Raw genomic sequence first — 16,306 nt, 5'->3', positions numbered from 1 at the left:
GGGAGGCATCGTGATATAATTATTTTCACTTTAAATGTAATAAAAAATTAACTCACAAACGCACAAATACGTAGATCAAAGAACACTGATGAGGAGATTTCCCGAGGCCAGCCGGATCAGGAAACTTGCCATGCATACCGACAGCCTGGCTCGTTACTCGAATAAATGCTCGTATTTAGAGACGAATGTTTCGCTCATGTTTTCCTCGTATCTCGAATTTCTCATACATAGAGGTGTTCATATCTCGAGGTTCCACTCTATGTTAAATAAAAATGTTATTTTTTAAACCAGACTCATTACATTTGGGATAAACAGTGTACGATAACTATTTTCTCTAAATGAGCTTAAATTCTTTAAAACATGATAGAATTTTTTAATTCTTTTCTGAGATAACTCATATTTTCGCCTACGCTCCTTTCGTTTCAATTGATATGATTTTTATATTAGAAATCTCATAAAAGTAATTTTCAATGAGATGAGAGTAGATAATTTTATACAAACATTTTTCCTATCTTGGTTTAGAGGTTTATTTCCTATCTTGTTCATTTGTGGTTTTGCAGCTGAGGATGGTGGTTCGGTAAAACCATCGAAATTAGTCCTATGAATATTTTGTAAATATAACGCTGATTTTTGTTGTTTGACTTCTGAATTAGTAAACATTTTTCTGTTTAAAAATGAATTTATGTTATTAAAACTAACTTGTGCTGTGAAATAAAAGCAAGAAAAAAATACCAAACTTCAAGAGAACACTACGCAAATCGTATGGAAGCTACAAATATATTTATTAATATTCAGATCTTCATTCAATGTTGAATTAAAATGGTTAAGAGATTTACAGAATCTTATTGTCTAAACACCTTCTATATACTTCATGATATCCACAAGATATTTCATGAGATTGCCGAATATGAGTGCCCTAAATTAAAGTAATGTATGCCACGTAACCATTCTGAGTAGAGTCACGTGTAGTTCCAGAGAGAGAATGAATTTGTGGTCTCGAAATGTTTCGTTAAATCAACATGAAAGGCCTAGACTGCAAAGTTTGCAAGATGATTAAGTACTAAATCCGCTGACAGAGTTCAGATTAACAGTAAATAGTCCACTGAATTAATCCGGATGCCACGAGGGCTTCTTTAATCAATGATATACTATTTACAAGACTGTATATCCATGACGTAATGGCACGTTTTGCATTCAACGTAGCAGCACCAGTGAAACTTGCATTTGCATCGTTCCTTGATGGTGGTCTTGTGTGTGTTGTAGCCCCTTCCACAACACATGAGGTTACAACCATCAGTCGATGGAGAGGTCCGGTTACAAATCCTTCCTTCTGTTCCCCAAGATCCTGTCTTTTCGTTCGGGACGCAGTAATCAGGAGATTCGTCGATGTAGACGAGATCTTCTGCTGTAGGTAAGTTGTAACGGGGATTGCGAATCTGCAGCTTTCCTCTGTGGTTGATCTTGACTTCGGTGGCACCATCGTACTTGTCCTTTATGTAGTCTCCAACTTCACGGAAAGGGGCCAGTTGCTGCCAACAGGTGACCAGAGAACACGAACCAGAAACTCCGTGGCACTTGCAAGTAACGCGAACTTTTCGGATGACTGCCTGAAATCACAAAATCAAGAATTGTTAGATATAAAGCCTAAAGTGTCTCGTTTCGCATGAAAGACAAAAATGAATTAAGGAAGCAATATCTGATAATAATTCTCATACTTAGAATTAACACCCTGCAGTTATTAAGAAAAGCATTTAATAAACCAATAGATACTCATAGTTTATTGTCAAATGAAATTCTAATAGAACCGTACATCCGATTTAGAGGTATTTGACATTGGTTTGGTAGTCTTATAAGATTTAGTAAATTTAAGAGAATGCTGCTTTACATTGTAGGGACATTAGGTATTTTGGAAGCAGACAAGATGAAAAACTAGCAAACACCTACTCCAGGAATAGAACCACGGACCTCTGGAATACCGGTCCCTGGAATAAAATCATTATCCACCACCCTAGCGTGCGGACCACAACACCACGAAGGCACGCCAAGAAGGTGGGAGAAATACCTTATAATACAAGGGCGACTGGGGTTTTTAGGGGACCTAATCGCCAAATCCTGGGTGGGAAGAAATCATTATCCACCCCCCTTTTAGTTCGGGCGCAACTGTAGAGATATTAGGTATTTTGGATGCAGGAAAGATAAAAAAATTAACAAAGCCTTCGCCGGGAATCGAACCGCGGAACTCTGGAATCCGGCCCAGCGTGCAGACCACCACACCACGAAGGCACGCCAAGAAGGTGGGAAAAAAAACTTATAACGTATTTTATGTAAATCCTGCACGTTCCTATTTCAGTAAAACCGAAATAAAATTTAATTAACTTCGGAAATGAAAATAGACCGGAATACCTGAAAACTCATTAAGTTAGTGTCAAGCATCATTAAAATCATGGGCATCTACGGGCATTGATTTCACTTTCTGTTTTTTCATTGTCAGATATCATCGAGGAAGTTAAAAATGTAACCTTTATAAACTAACAACTATATATGTTCTGATATTAATCAGAGGATATCTTTTAATTATTGACATCTTAAAATAAATATCAAACTTTCACATAAACAAATATTTTTGTGCATACATTATATAAATATATGATAATGAGTTAGAAGTTGATTGTGCAGTTGTGACGATGACTGCCGACTCATGGTAATATAGATGCAGTCGTAACAGCATTAACACTTTTATCATTGATAATAGATTTTTGTGCAGTTACAGATAACTTGATGCAAGAACCATGCTTTTACTTGAATTTTACATTGGTCCGTTCTGAGAATATTTCAAGAAAGAAGGAGTAATAGCTGACAGGCTAATTATAAGTTCCAGTTTACATGGTTTAATATTATGATTGGCTTAAGTGTTAGGGAAATATCTGCATCATTAATATTATGTTAAAATATATGAAAAGGATTAATTTTGAAATGACGCAAATTAGAGCGATTAATTATAAGCAGGTACTGTTTTTAGGATGGAAAGAAATTATCAGATTAAAAAGAAAAGTTGAGGGGCTATTATCTATTAAACTTAGTATTTTATCTTATTTATATAAATACCGTATTTACTATCTACTCGCGTATTTTTATCCTTCGTTCTACTAATTTTACCGTTCGAAAACCGGAAGGAGAAAAAGATGCGGTGTATACTATTTCTAAAGAGACGGCTTAAATGGTAGACATAGCACGTTAAAAAACACATATAGAGGCGCATTAACGCTATCATATGATATATTTCAAAGGCCTTAAGAATTTTAATTATTTTTACTTCCCAAAATACTTTTCTATTTGTTCATACATTTTACATTGTTACCATAAATCAGGAGTTTGTAAATATATATAACAATCTTTTGAAAACAAAACACAAACATGTCCAGTATTTTCGCTGAAGCTCTAAATTGAACTCCGAACAAACATTTTAGGCTACATTTTAGGTTAAACTATGGAACTAGTGAAACCAGAACCTAGACTATGATGTTTTTGGCTATTTGGGAAGCCAAAAGCACCATGGTATAGGTTTCTATGAGCTTATCTTATAGGATAGATCGCTCGAGCTTCTGGAAAGAACAGAAGCCGAGATGAGGGAACTTACACTGCTCGACATTGAAAATGCAACACCAAGAAGGAGTGGTCAGAAACTTTAGAGTAGATGCAAATTTTAGAGTAGACGCACGTCACTGACTGACATCGGACTGAGAAGAAAGGTTGGTCCTTACGTCAGATCGCAGATGATACCCACGTGGATGCGAGCACGGTGCATCGGCTATGACGAACGTGGTTGGAACAAGGAAATGTGGGAAGAAGGAGGGGTGCAGATGCAGCCAGCGTGATGTCAGCACGCGTGGATCGACACATCCGCCGACAAACTGTGGCGGTCCCGCAAGTCACTTGTACCGCGATTCTATAGCATGTGCAGTATACCCTGGATGTTCCCGTGTCGACCAGAACCATTTTCCGTCGATTGGTTGAACGTGGCCTGCACTCACGGCGTCCGTTAAGAAGACTGCCATTGACCCCACAGCATAGACGCCAACGTTTAGAATGGTGCCGGACTGGAGCGATGTGGATGACAGAATGGCGGAACGTCGTGTTCTCAGATGAGTCACGCTTCTGTTTATCCAGTGACAGTCGCCGCATACGTGTGTGGCATCGACGCGAAGACAGATCTAATGCGGCAGTAACTGTGGAACGCCCCGCCGCGCGACAACGTGGCATAATGGTTTGGGGCTCTATTGCCTACGATTCCAGGTCACCTCTAGTTCGTATTCAGGGCACTATGACGGCCCAACGATACTTGGACCGACCACACAGTGCTCGCATCTGCCAACATGCTTCGCAAGGTATACATATACTTCCCTGGCCACCGTACTCTCCTGACCTGTCACCAATCGAACATGTGTGGGATGTGATTGGACGCAGTTTGCAGACTCTGCTCCTGCCTCGTTCAGAAGACGAACCGTGGCAAATGGTTGAAAGGGATTGGAGAGCCATCTCTCAGGACACCATCCGCACTCTTATTGACTCTATGCACGTGTTTCTTCCTGCATCGCTGAAGGGACAGTGCCCACGTCCACTGTCACTTATAACTTATCACTTACTGAGCCGACGCAGTTCTCGCTCTGTATTTTGACTATCATTTTGAAATAAAGATCACTTATTGCTGCTTGCTGTCTCTGTCTTTTTTCCAAATTTCATCACTTTCTGAGCACTCCTTCTTAGTGTTGCATTTTCAATGTCGACCAGTGTATATTCACTTTACAAGTAAGTCGGTATGTTCGTTCTTCTTTTGGTAGAAAGACCAAGAAGACTGCTTCTCGTTTACGAGAATTAAACTACTTACAGAACAGATTTATTGATAGCATTGTTAAATACCATTCGATGTATTCGGATGTGATGATCTGAATATCGTGTGATACAGCAATGAGATCCTGTAATATTATTTAAATTTGTTTTAAGGAAATTGATCCCGCGCATTTTCATTGAATGGTAGGCAATATTCACTATGTCACTGTTTCTCCACAGAGGTAAAATTAAAGAAACTTGAGTGATTACGTTATCAGAAAGAACTTGAATGACTACCTTAACAGATCTTTTCTGATAAGGTAGTGACTCAAGTTCTTTGAATATTATCTCTGGATATCAAAGGTCCAATTTATCGAAAAATAATGAATATCAGCCTTTTATTTCTTTATTTAGTTGTCTTTATAGATATCTAATATTTCATGAATCATTCTTTGTAAGCAAAATTTATTCCAAACGATCACACAACTTTCCCAATTGCATGTAATTAAAAAAAATAATTTCGACTCCGTAAAAATTTAGAACATTAATTTTTATTTTGAATTTAAAGATGTTTTATTTCTTACATTAATATACGTAAATCCCAAATTTTGATACAGTTGCCTACTGTTCAGAAAGAACTGTTTATTATCTTAGATAAAACGCATGAAATTAAAAAAGAGAAATATTGTTTAAAAACGATTGATATTTCGAAAGATAATTGTTAAACCTAAAAATGATGTGGCGACAGAGAAATTTTGGAGTTGCAACCACTCATAAGCACAAGTGCAGAAATACATTAACGGCAAGCGAAATAAACTCAAAAGAATTACATACTGACTTACATAGTGGCAATTAAGCTACTTTCACACGTGACAGAATTCTTTCTTATTTGGCAACAAAGAATCAACACCGTGCCACTCCATCAACCTCTTCCGTTTTATGAGGACACAAATTAGCAAACATCTTGCGCATTTACCACATCATTGAGTTCCTAGAAATATAATATTTCACACCAAGACACTTTCATTGTGACGTTTATAATTGCATTTAGGCCACTTTTATACCAGCTCCTTTTCATGGTGCCCCTAAAAGTTTGCTTTCACTGCAGTAGGCCGAATTCCTAGCCGTGGGCTAGGAGCGCGTGTGGGCTTTGAAAGAATCTCTCCGTTTTCATAATAATAACGCTTAAATAAAATAATAAATATAAAAAAATTGCTTGTCATCTCCTATATTCATGTATGTATGGTGGGGGTATGTGGAGTAAAAGACGACAACCACATTCCTGAGCCATTCATAAGCTAGTCCCATATAAGGTGCGGGGCAATATAATGGCCATGGTTACGAAGTAGGATTTCTATCCGCGGCTGGAGCTATTGTATTGCAGCCACTGTGACAAATTAGCTCTGGAGGGGAAGCTTTGGCTTTTCATCTCTTTTCTACCTCTTTCGTTCGAGTTTCTTCGCGGTCGAACAGGTTAGTAGAATTGGCGGAGTTTCGCCAGGCGTTCAACAAGGTTTGGAAATGGTTTTAAAAAAATTGAATTTAGATAATTGTTTTCCCAGCTGCTCTTAGCCGCGGTTTTGATGTGCAAGAGTAAAAGCATCGAAAAGGTTAGAGCGAAACTCGAATTTATCCTACTGAAGATATTCCTGATGAAATAAAAGAAAGTAATTGTTTGCTTTTATTTAAAATGCAACATTACGTTCACAATCAGAAAATAATTCAGATTCTGATTGCTGATGTAAAACGTAGGTTTCTTAACGTAGGAATCATGATCCAGCACAGACGATTGAGTAAAAATTATTAAAAATCTCAGATTTACAATATGTTGTAAAGGTAACTTCTTTATTATTATTATTAGAGTCATTAGGTTATTTTAAAGCAGGATTACATGAAAATGAGCAATGCCCTCACCGGAACTCGAACCGGGACCTCTCGAATAAGCGCCGAGTGTGCTACCGTTACGCCATGGAGGCATCCTGGAAGGAGGTAAATGCTTTATTATTATTTTATATGAGAATAAACCATAATTAATATATTTATTATTATTATTTTATATGAGAGTCTCCCATGATGACATGTAAAACCACGGAGCACTGGTATTTCAACGCCCTTCTTCTATATTTATATTGCGAATGGACATTCGCAATTGTCCTTTCGTGGAAAACCACGCCATGAAAACGCCACGAAACGCCATGAAATATGAATTTTAGTCAGTTTCTCTAAGCATTACCAAAGTAATTTCCCTTTATTAGCAAGTAGCCCTAGTGTGCTTTGCCATAACCCAATTCTTTTCATGAGATGGTAAGGTATATAAAAACTTTTATTTTAGGATCAAAATTATACAGTTTTCCTACTTGGTCTTAAGGATGTTATAGCGAAGCATCTTGTATAGCATGTCAGAGATACTACCTGAAAAGCTGCTTAACTTGTTCAAGATGTGCATACACGTTATAAAGAATTATCGCCTTCCTCCCGTGTGCGCTGTCAAGGTGTAGCGACAGGTTGCACGTCCGACTAACAATCGGAAGGCTCATGATTCGAATCCTGGTTAGAGCATAATTCAGTTCTAAAGATTTCTCGTCTAAGAAGTTGTATTAAGCTTTACAGTGCTGCCCGACTATAATGTGGCAGATGGCAATTCGCCACCATGTGGATTTGCTCGACTGGGTTTTTCTCCTCTCTTCATTGCAAACGGGAATAGCTATATAGCCTTTGACAATTTCAAAACAGACTGGTCTTACTTCTCACATTCGATGGCCGCTATCAACGCGCAAGACATGAACTGTGGTAAACATAATCGGCTTTCGGATTCAAGTACATTTAATTTGTATTATCTTCTGGTCTGAGTAAATACGTAGGTTGTTTTTTTTTTCAACCTCCGATCGCACAGTATGATGGCCAGGTATTCGGCAGGTGGTTGGTGTGCGTAGTAGGCGACTGTGCATCTCCCCCTCCACACGCTTTGTCACTGGCTTATTCAACACGTCATTTTCTGTTGAGATGCCGTCAAGTAAACATGGCTGTCGCTATTGATTCTTCCGCCAAGTGTGAATTAGGAGCTGTTATTCGTTTCTTTCCGGCAGAAGGGAACAGTGCAGCGGAAATCCATCGAAGAATGAGTCGAGTGTATGGAAACAGCTTTATGAGTGATGGCGTTGTTCGTGAATGGTGTCGAAAGTTTAAAGATGGCCGAACTGATATGTGCATGATGAAGGGGGCCAAGGACGCAAGTCTGTCGCTACAGACTACAATGTTCAACGAGTAAACCAAGCGGTTAAGCAAAATCGAAGGTTCACCATAAGTGAATTATCGATTAATTTTCCGGAAGTTTCAAGATCTTCCCTGTACTCTATCCTTACTGAACAGTTGCGCTACAGAAAAGTTTGCGCTCGCTGGGTCCCACAGATGTTGACTGACGATCACAAAACTCGCCGAATGGTTGCAGCGTTTGAGTTTCTTGACTGTTACAATACTGACTGAAAAGAGTTTTTGAAATCCATTGTGACAGGTGATGAGACATGGGTTCAATATGACACGCCCTAAAACAACCGTAAGGTTATGGCAACTGTTTTTGGGGACCAAAAAGGTGTGTTGCTTGTGGAGTTTATGCAGCTTGGAACAACAATTAATGCAGATTCATATTGTGAAACTTTGCGACGCTTACGGAGAGCTATTCAAAACATACGAAGAGGCATGCTGACTTCTGGAATTGTTCTGATGCACGCCAATGCCGTCCTCACAGCGCTCGTGTAACCCAACTGCTCCTTCAGCAATTTCAATGGGACATTTTCGAACATCCACCATATAGTCCCGACCTAGCGCCTAGTGACTTTCACCTGTTCCCTGAATTGAAGCAGTGGCTTGGCGGAAAGCGCTTCCAAAATGACGTGGAGCTGAAAGAAAGCGTCACAACTCACTTCCAATCATTGGCGGGGACATTTTATGAAGAGGGTATTGCAAAGCTTGTTCACAGATATGACAAATGCCTCAATCGTCAAGGTGATTATGTAGATAAATAACCTGTATTGTACATTACTTTTGGTAATAAAATCTTTTTTGTACATTCACCCGTCTTTTCTTTATAGCCCATCGGAGGCTGAAAAAAAAAATAGCTCCTCGTATATGCAACGTGAACCAAAGAGAAGACAGAAAAGTTTTTAACTTAAGCTTAACTGTTAGTGAAACTTAAAAAGTACATGTCACATAATTACTGAACTGAAGGTTATTGAACAAAAAAGGAAACAGTAAAATTGTTTTGAGGGAAAAAAAACTTGCGTCTTTGGGAAAACTTTCTGCTAATGTTAACTATAGATATCGTCCACAATACAGAACCCGTATACCACGGATTTCAATAACGCGGCTTTAGGATATTAAATTTATTTCAACATTCTGTGTGTTTTTTCTGTTACTTTACACAGTACTTAAAATTTTGGGGGAGAGGAAAGGAGATAATCGTTAATGAACATCTTATGTAAAGAAGAATTAACAAATTAATTTTTATCCTAGAATTAAGTTGCAATTTTGAACGATATCTGAAGAAGATAAAGAATTAGTAATCATTTAAAAAAGCTTCACTTTCCTAGAGCCACAAATATGAAGCTCTCTTAGAAAAGAAATATAGCCCAGTAAATGTACAAGTGCAGTAAAATTACGTTTAAAATATACGTACATTGAAACTGCATGTCCGTCAGAAGGTGAAAATATTTTAATGCAAAGAAAACTCTGTCATGTTATTGCGTTCAGTAATGAAGACGAAAATATGTAATGTGTGTAAAAAATATTCTTTCGATATAATAAATATGTAAATAAGAAATGAAAATACATAACATATAGTATTAAATTAGATAGGAAAATAAGTATACCGCATTAGAGTATAACATTTTAAATCAGGCGAAACCAGAAAGCGAGTCTTCTCCGTTGTTTATAACTCGCATTACAAGTAACAGATTGATTTTTTACATATCATTTGAAATATTGCATTGCGACATACTTTTTTTAATAATCAATTTTATTTTGAAATTATAATATACTCATAATAATCTTAAAACAGTATCAGAATATGTACTGAAGGCTAATCGACGAAGTTATATATAAAAGGCAAATAATAAATTTTTAGGAATTTGCTACCACAATGATACCATTTTTAGTAGTGGCTATAGATAGCAGAAAAGGTATATATTCTAGCAATATCCTGTGCTATAATCTGTTACTTTAAGAATCGGCACTTCAAGTTCATTTTCTCTCCCAAACAATGCTTCATAAGCATGGTAACGACTTTTGCAGGAAAAAAGTCGAATTCTCTAATTTGCTAAAATCCCTTCTGGGCGATGACAACGAAATACGTTACGAACCTAAACGAGAGGAGGGTCTGGTCTGTTTATTTTAAAGTAACACACTGTAATGACATATGTTGAATCTCAGCCAACGATATAACGAACGCATATAGTTGTAAGTTTATATTAAATAAGCAAAGTTTCAGCTGATGATCTAGCCTATATCTAATGACTGATTTAAATAATTTAAGATGTGATATTCTATGTTCGTTCTTTCACTAAACTTTCGCCCTTTTATGCAGGAATTCTGCTAAGTTGATATTCTGTTTTAAAATAATTCTTAATTTCGCAGCTACCTTGACACACTATTTTTTTATTTAATTCTTCCGAGAAAAAAGTGCATGTGTTAAAGAAGAGCAAAATTGCCTTTATTTTCGAAGTTACTGCTTTATTCTTCATTCGAATGGAAAGCATTTGCATCGTAGTAAAGATCCTTATGTTTTCTGTCACCTTAAATCTAAACCTCTGAAAATTAAAACATAAAGTTTTTTACCCAGAAAATTGAGATTCAGTATATCGTTGAAAATATCATTTGTATATCTTAGGGACATACTTTTATGAAGGCAAAGGGACAGGAACAAGGATTATTTATGTTAGTATGTGAATTTATCCATATTAAACAAAAATGGAAATTATTGTAAATTTATCTGAAGCTTTTCTTTCCATCTAAAAATTGTTTTACTATATTTTAAACGCTATGTTAAATATCTAGTTGCGTCCCTTGAAATTTCTGAATTTTAACATGAGATTCGAACCGATACAAAATTTGGCGAACCTTGCTCAAGATCAATAATAGCTACTTTTAAGGATATGAAAGCAAAATACTTTCATAGATTTCATAGATTTTCAAAATATTTTCATAGATTACTGCAGTTATTTTCGCTATTTCATTTGTGGTTGCAATAGAAGTCAACTTTCATTAGTTCGCATTTCACGATGCGAACCTTACTAAAAGGAAATGAAGCGGAAAAAAAATATGGACCAGATCACCTGCCGCAGCTGTCGCTACTATGGTTACAAAGTAACCAGAGGGTAAAACGAACCTGGAATGCCTATTTTAAAATAACATAATATAATGCCTGAAACCATGCAGAGCCATGTACTAGGATAATATTTAATTTGTAAATTGTAAATAATTGAATTTGCTTGCACTTAAATTTATATTCGTTGGTTTTAGCTTTCTACTTCAAGTTACAAGCGCAATATGTTTTTTATATTGCTATTTCTCTTGAAATCATTTAATGCTCTAACAGTGTTGTGAAAGTCTCGAAAATTTATCTTTCGGAGTAGCAGGTTGGATTACTTATACTTAAAGTTAAATTAACCTTATAAACGCAAGAACTTAGTTTTTGTAACTATGTTTTAATTTTTTATACATAGTTTTCTTAAAAATTTAAATAGAACGATATCGAAATTTCTTAGGAATACAAATATCGTGACTTCCAAGGGATACTTGCACTACAATCAGTCATCAGTTTTTCCCATGCAAGCTTCTTTCGAAAAAACCGACAAAAGCTTGGCGACATCTGCAGTTCTGTCTTGTGGCAACCTCTCACCGATCAGGGAGAACCGTCTTCATTGGGCATGCACGCGGAATGGGAAAACCTTTCTGGACTGTTAGTCAGAAATGAAATAACATCCCCCAAAACGCAAAGTGCGTGCAGAATTCCATAACGGGCACGCTTCGCCTGTGGTATGGAATGCACGCACCAAGGAAGAGAGATTTCCCGATGCCTCCGAACAGAAAAGGGTGGTTGGTGGAGGGACAGCACAGAGAAGATTCTACCAGTGTGTGTGTGTATATATGGGAAAGCAACATTCGGCGGCACCCAATGCACGTGAATTTCTGACACTGGGCATGAATCAGGGATATTAAACGTTTCTGCGTCACACAATATCGAGATGAGTGGAGAGACGAGATGCATTTCAGGATGCGGAGTTGTTCGTGACGGATCTGCAATACAGTAGAGTAATGCAGTACCAAGTTCAAATTCCCGGATGCAGTTTATAAATGCTAAAGGTTTCGAATGGGAAACGGCATACGAAATACACGGTTATTGTATATCGCCTCTTAGAGGCCACAAAATTTACACAAAACGATATTTATGCTAATTGGTGAGGATACCTGATATTGAAAATTAGGAAACTCAGGAAATGCATGTATACAGAATACATTTAGTGTACAAAGTATGCAGTAAATTTCCATGTAGCATGTTAAATGCTACATAAAATGGATTGTTTTACTTTCATATACCGCATATAGTGTTGAGTAAAACTAATTAAAAGTATATGCAATAAGTATGGTACTTATACAGTCAAACCATTTCAACAGAATAGTAATTTTGTCGTCAAAATTTATTCTGTTAGCTGAGATTCCTAACATAGTTGGCGTTCTTTATAAAATTCATTAGCATGCGGAAAAAAGGTGTTATAACAAATAGTAATTATAATGAAAATGCAGTTAATATACTCTCATCAGGCGGGGATTTTTTTCACCAGTTATTGGAGTAGAAAGGTCTTTATAATGACCGTCTATTCAAACGAATATCGATCACATTAAAGCTATACTTATTTAGAAATGTCATCCAATTTTATATAATTAATAGACCCTAAATGATTAGAAATGTATTTACATTAACTTGATTTAATTATCATCAGTGCCCCGATTAAAAGGGCGACGGCTTAACCGGATGCGATCAAACGAAAAATTAAATTAAAATGAAAAAAAAAAAAAAAAGGCTTAAAATAAAATCTGAAACGTTTCAGATTTTAACGGTCGCCCAAAAAAGGTTTTATTAAGGTATTTTATGCTCTCGCTCAGCTCGCAGTCTACCAGTCTGCTCTTATAATCCCTCCTGCTAACCCAACTTTTTTTCGTCTTTTTAGCTTTATTATTGAGCATCGTTTTCTTCCCAGTTAACGCCACATACAGTTCAGCAACAAAATCTCAAAATTTTCAAAAGCTTCATAGCAGCATATGTTTAGAATCTCCGATACAGTGATACATTTTAATATTTCACTCTTTTCCCAATTTAGCATATCAACGTTCAGTTTTCTTAGTAAGACAGATAATATTTTTTTGTCTTTTGATCTTTAACTTTTCATGGTTTATTTTGGTCTTCGTTTTATAAATATCACGTTCTTCGCACTTACGCCACATAAAATTCAATTCAACAACAAAATCAGGAAATATTTAAAAACAGTATATCTTCAGAATTCCTGATAAAGCGTTAGCAAGGTTGCCATACATACTCTTTTATTCGCTATATACTTTCTTCAAAAACTAACCGCTTGAGCGGCCAGCCGCCTAAAATAGTTATCACGAAAAAGAAAAAGTATATAATGATTTAATGAGTTCAGCTAGTGTCATTTCATAAAAAAAATGAATATTTCTATTTAGACGTCTCATGTTTTTATACAGTTTATGTTTTATACGTCTTATGTTTTTATACATGTTTATTTATATCAATCGCATTAAAAGTATAACAAAATATTATTAAGAACTATGTTAAGATGTTATATGTTAATAGAACGCTTCGAAATCGTTGAGTTTGTTAATTAAAAATCGTTAAAGTTTTACAAAGTATGAAATAGATAATCAAATTCCAAATTTGGACTTCGAGATGCCCATATTCGAATGGAGAATTACGTTATTCAAAATTTGATGTCTCTAGGAACCGTCGTTTTAATCAAATGTGAGAAAAATACATACATTCATGAGCTACTTCATTATTTAATTTCTTTAAATATAACAGAGTGCGATAATATTCGGTCGCAACAATTTGAAAAATGAAACGGACAAGTGAATTCGGGCGGAGTTTCCGAAGCAAAATGCCAAAATCGATATTGGAGTAGAATCAACAAAGCAACTGAATTGATACTGGCGTTGAGTTGTCGATGTGTCTGTCGGTCAACAGTCTGTCGATTCTACGCAGTGTCGGTCCCGTGTTGTACTCCCCAAACTGACCAACTAAAGTGTATAACATACGCCGTTCAAAAAAAAAACTTTTCTTTTCTTTTCTTTTTTTTTTTTTTTTTGGTAGAGATATTATGTATTTTTTGACAGTAGGTGTCATGAAAAATGAGCACACCTTCGTCGGGAATCGAACCACGGACTTCTGGAATATGCGTCCAACATGCAGAACACTACACCACGAAGGCACGCTAACAAGGCGGGAGAAAAACCTTATATACTCTCCCTTTTAAAGGGCGACTGAGGTTTTTAGGGGACACAATCGCCAAATAATGGGTGAGGAGAATCATCAACCACCACCCTTTTAGTTCGGGCACCATTGTAGAAACATTAGAATATTTTTTTTTTTTTTTTTTTTTTTTTTTTTTTTTTTTTTTTTTTTTTTTTAAAGCTGGTGAGATGAAAAATGAGCATTGCTTTCGCCAGGAATCGAACCACGGACCTCTGAAATACGCTCCCAGCGTATTGACCACTACACTAAGAAGGCATGCTAAGACGGCGGGAGAACTACCTTATATACTCCCCCTTTTAAAGGGCGACTGCGGTTTTATCGCCAAATCCTGGGTTGTGGAGAATCATCATCCGCCAATCTTTTTAGTTCGGGCGCCACTGTAGAGACATTAGGTTATTTCGAAGCAGGAGAGATGAAAAATGAGCAACGCCTTCGCCGAAAATCGAACCACGGGCCTCTGGAATACGCGCCCAGCTTGCCGACGCTACACTACGAAGGCATGGTAAGAAGGCGGGAGAAATACCTTATAAGTGTTTCGACTCAAAATGTCGTTTAGACATTAATATCGCACTCAGGACTAACGTTCCTTGAGATAAAAAAAATTCTAATTTTTGTCTATTTCTTCCAATTAATTTTTATAACCCGCTCGAATTAGGGGATGGTATTATGCTTAGAAAAATCTATTCCATGGAAATAAATTGCTATGCATCGGAACTTGCAGAACATTACTGGATTATCCCATAACTGATTATGATGTCAATCAATTAAGAAAATTTATTTCTGTTTCTATAGCCAGAGCGTTTACCAAAATTCAGATGCGAGAAAATTCACTTTAAAATTTTTTATTTTAATTTGCACTAATAAAACAGAAGTAAAAGAAATAAATATCAGGAAATAATCTTCAATGATTGTAATGTAAATTTACTAATAAATATCTACTGAATTCGTGTTTAATATAAAGAAGCAATGTAAATAAATTATAAGTTTTGAGACATGTGAATTCTGCGAAACAAACTTCTGTTCAAAATTTACGCTTCCGTTAATATGTTTTTATCATACTGATACATTAATTTTATCATTATTATTGTTGTATTAACATAAAATATTTATAGTTTTAGCACGTAAAAATTTTCAAATTTCAACTAATTGTCTCACATTTTACAGAAATAAGCAACCGTTTCTTTTAACAGATTGATTTATTTTAAATTAATTCGCCTATTCTCGATGCGTAATATGTCAACCAAAATATAGCTCAATAATATTAAAATGACTATCATATTAACTTAACTATTAAAAAATCAAGCTACTTAAAACAGAAGAAACTTTCAAGTGATATCTAATTTTTTCCTGCCTCATGCTATGCCATCGTAGTGTAAATGGTAAGCACATCCGTTTAGCATCGGAAGGTCCGAAGCCGCGAAATATTACACCAAGCTTTACACTGGCACGCGACCAAAAACGAGAGGGATGATAACACGTCATCACCTGGATTGTTCAGAATGCGAATCTGATAGAGAAAAACTACAATTATATTTGTTTATGTTTTATAATGTTTTCTTTAATAAAAATCAAAAATATTTTTAAATTATAAAAAGTAGTAGTCAACCCGATCTTGAAACAGTGCCATTTCTTCCGCTGTCTTACTCCACCGAGTCTCTCTTTCCCATTTCATCCCGGTTCTCCAAAAATCATTTTGCGATAAAGCTAACACCTGTTTTCGGCACCTAAAACGATTTAAACGAGGTAACCATTACTACGTTCACGTGACTTAGCTTTCTATTCCTAATATTTATTAAATACTTCCTTTAGACAAATTATTCCGAGGCAAAATAACGAATTTTCCTGAGCCTATTTACGTTTTTTCATATAGTGTCCATATTTTTTAAATTTTAGTTCTCCTAAAACTATAAAACCATAGTTCCATTGCTTTGAAAGAAA

The 16,306-nt window shown here is 36.1% G+C and overlaps 1 protein-coding gene across 4 annotated transcripts in view; it reads right to left on the bottom strand.

Annotated features, from left to right (window-relative positions):
* Nucleotides 1–758: 758 nt before the first annotated feature.
* LOC118195824 (protein Wnt-5b-like) overlaps nucleotides 759–16,306 on the bottom strand; it is a 995,694-nt gene continuing 980,146 nt past the window's right edge. For all 4 annotated transcript variants that reach the window (XM_085819314.1, XM_085819315.1, XM_085819316.1 and 1 more), the window contains one exon: nucleotides 759–1,607. In XM_085819314.1, the coding sequence (XP_085675440.1) occupies nucleotides 1,149–1,607 (459 nt within the window). In that variant the 3' untranslated portion in view covers nucleotides 759–1,148. The remainder of the gene's footprint in view (nucleotides 1,608–16,306) is intronic.

The sequence above is a fragment of the Stegodyphus dumicola genome, chromosome 6 (assembly GCF_044657685.1).
Source record: "Stegodyphus dumicola isolate Sdum_Otavi_A_Nest chromosome 6, ASM4465768v1".
Lineage (NCBI taxonomy): Eukaryota > Metazoa > Arthropoda > Arachnida > Araneae > Eresidae > Stegodyphus > Stegodyphus dumicola.
The sequence above is the reverse complement of the archived record's forward strand: the minus strand, read 5'-3'. Positions and strand labels throughout refer to the sequence as shown.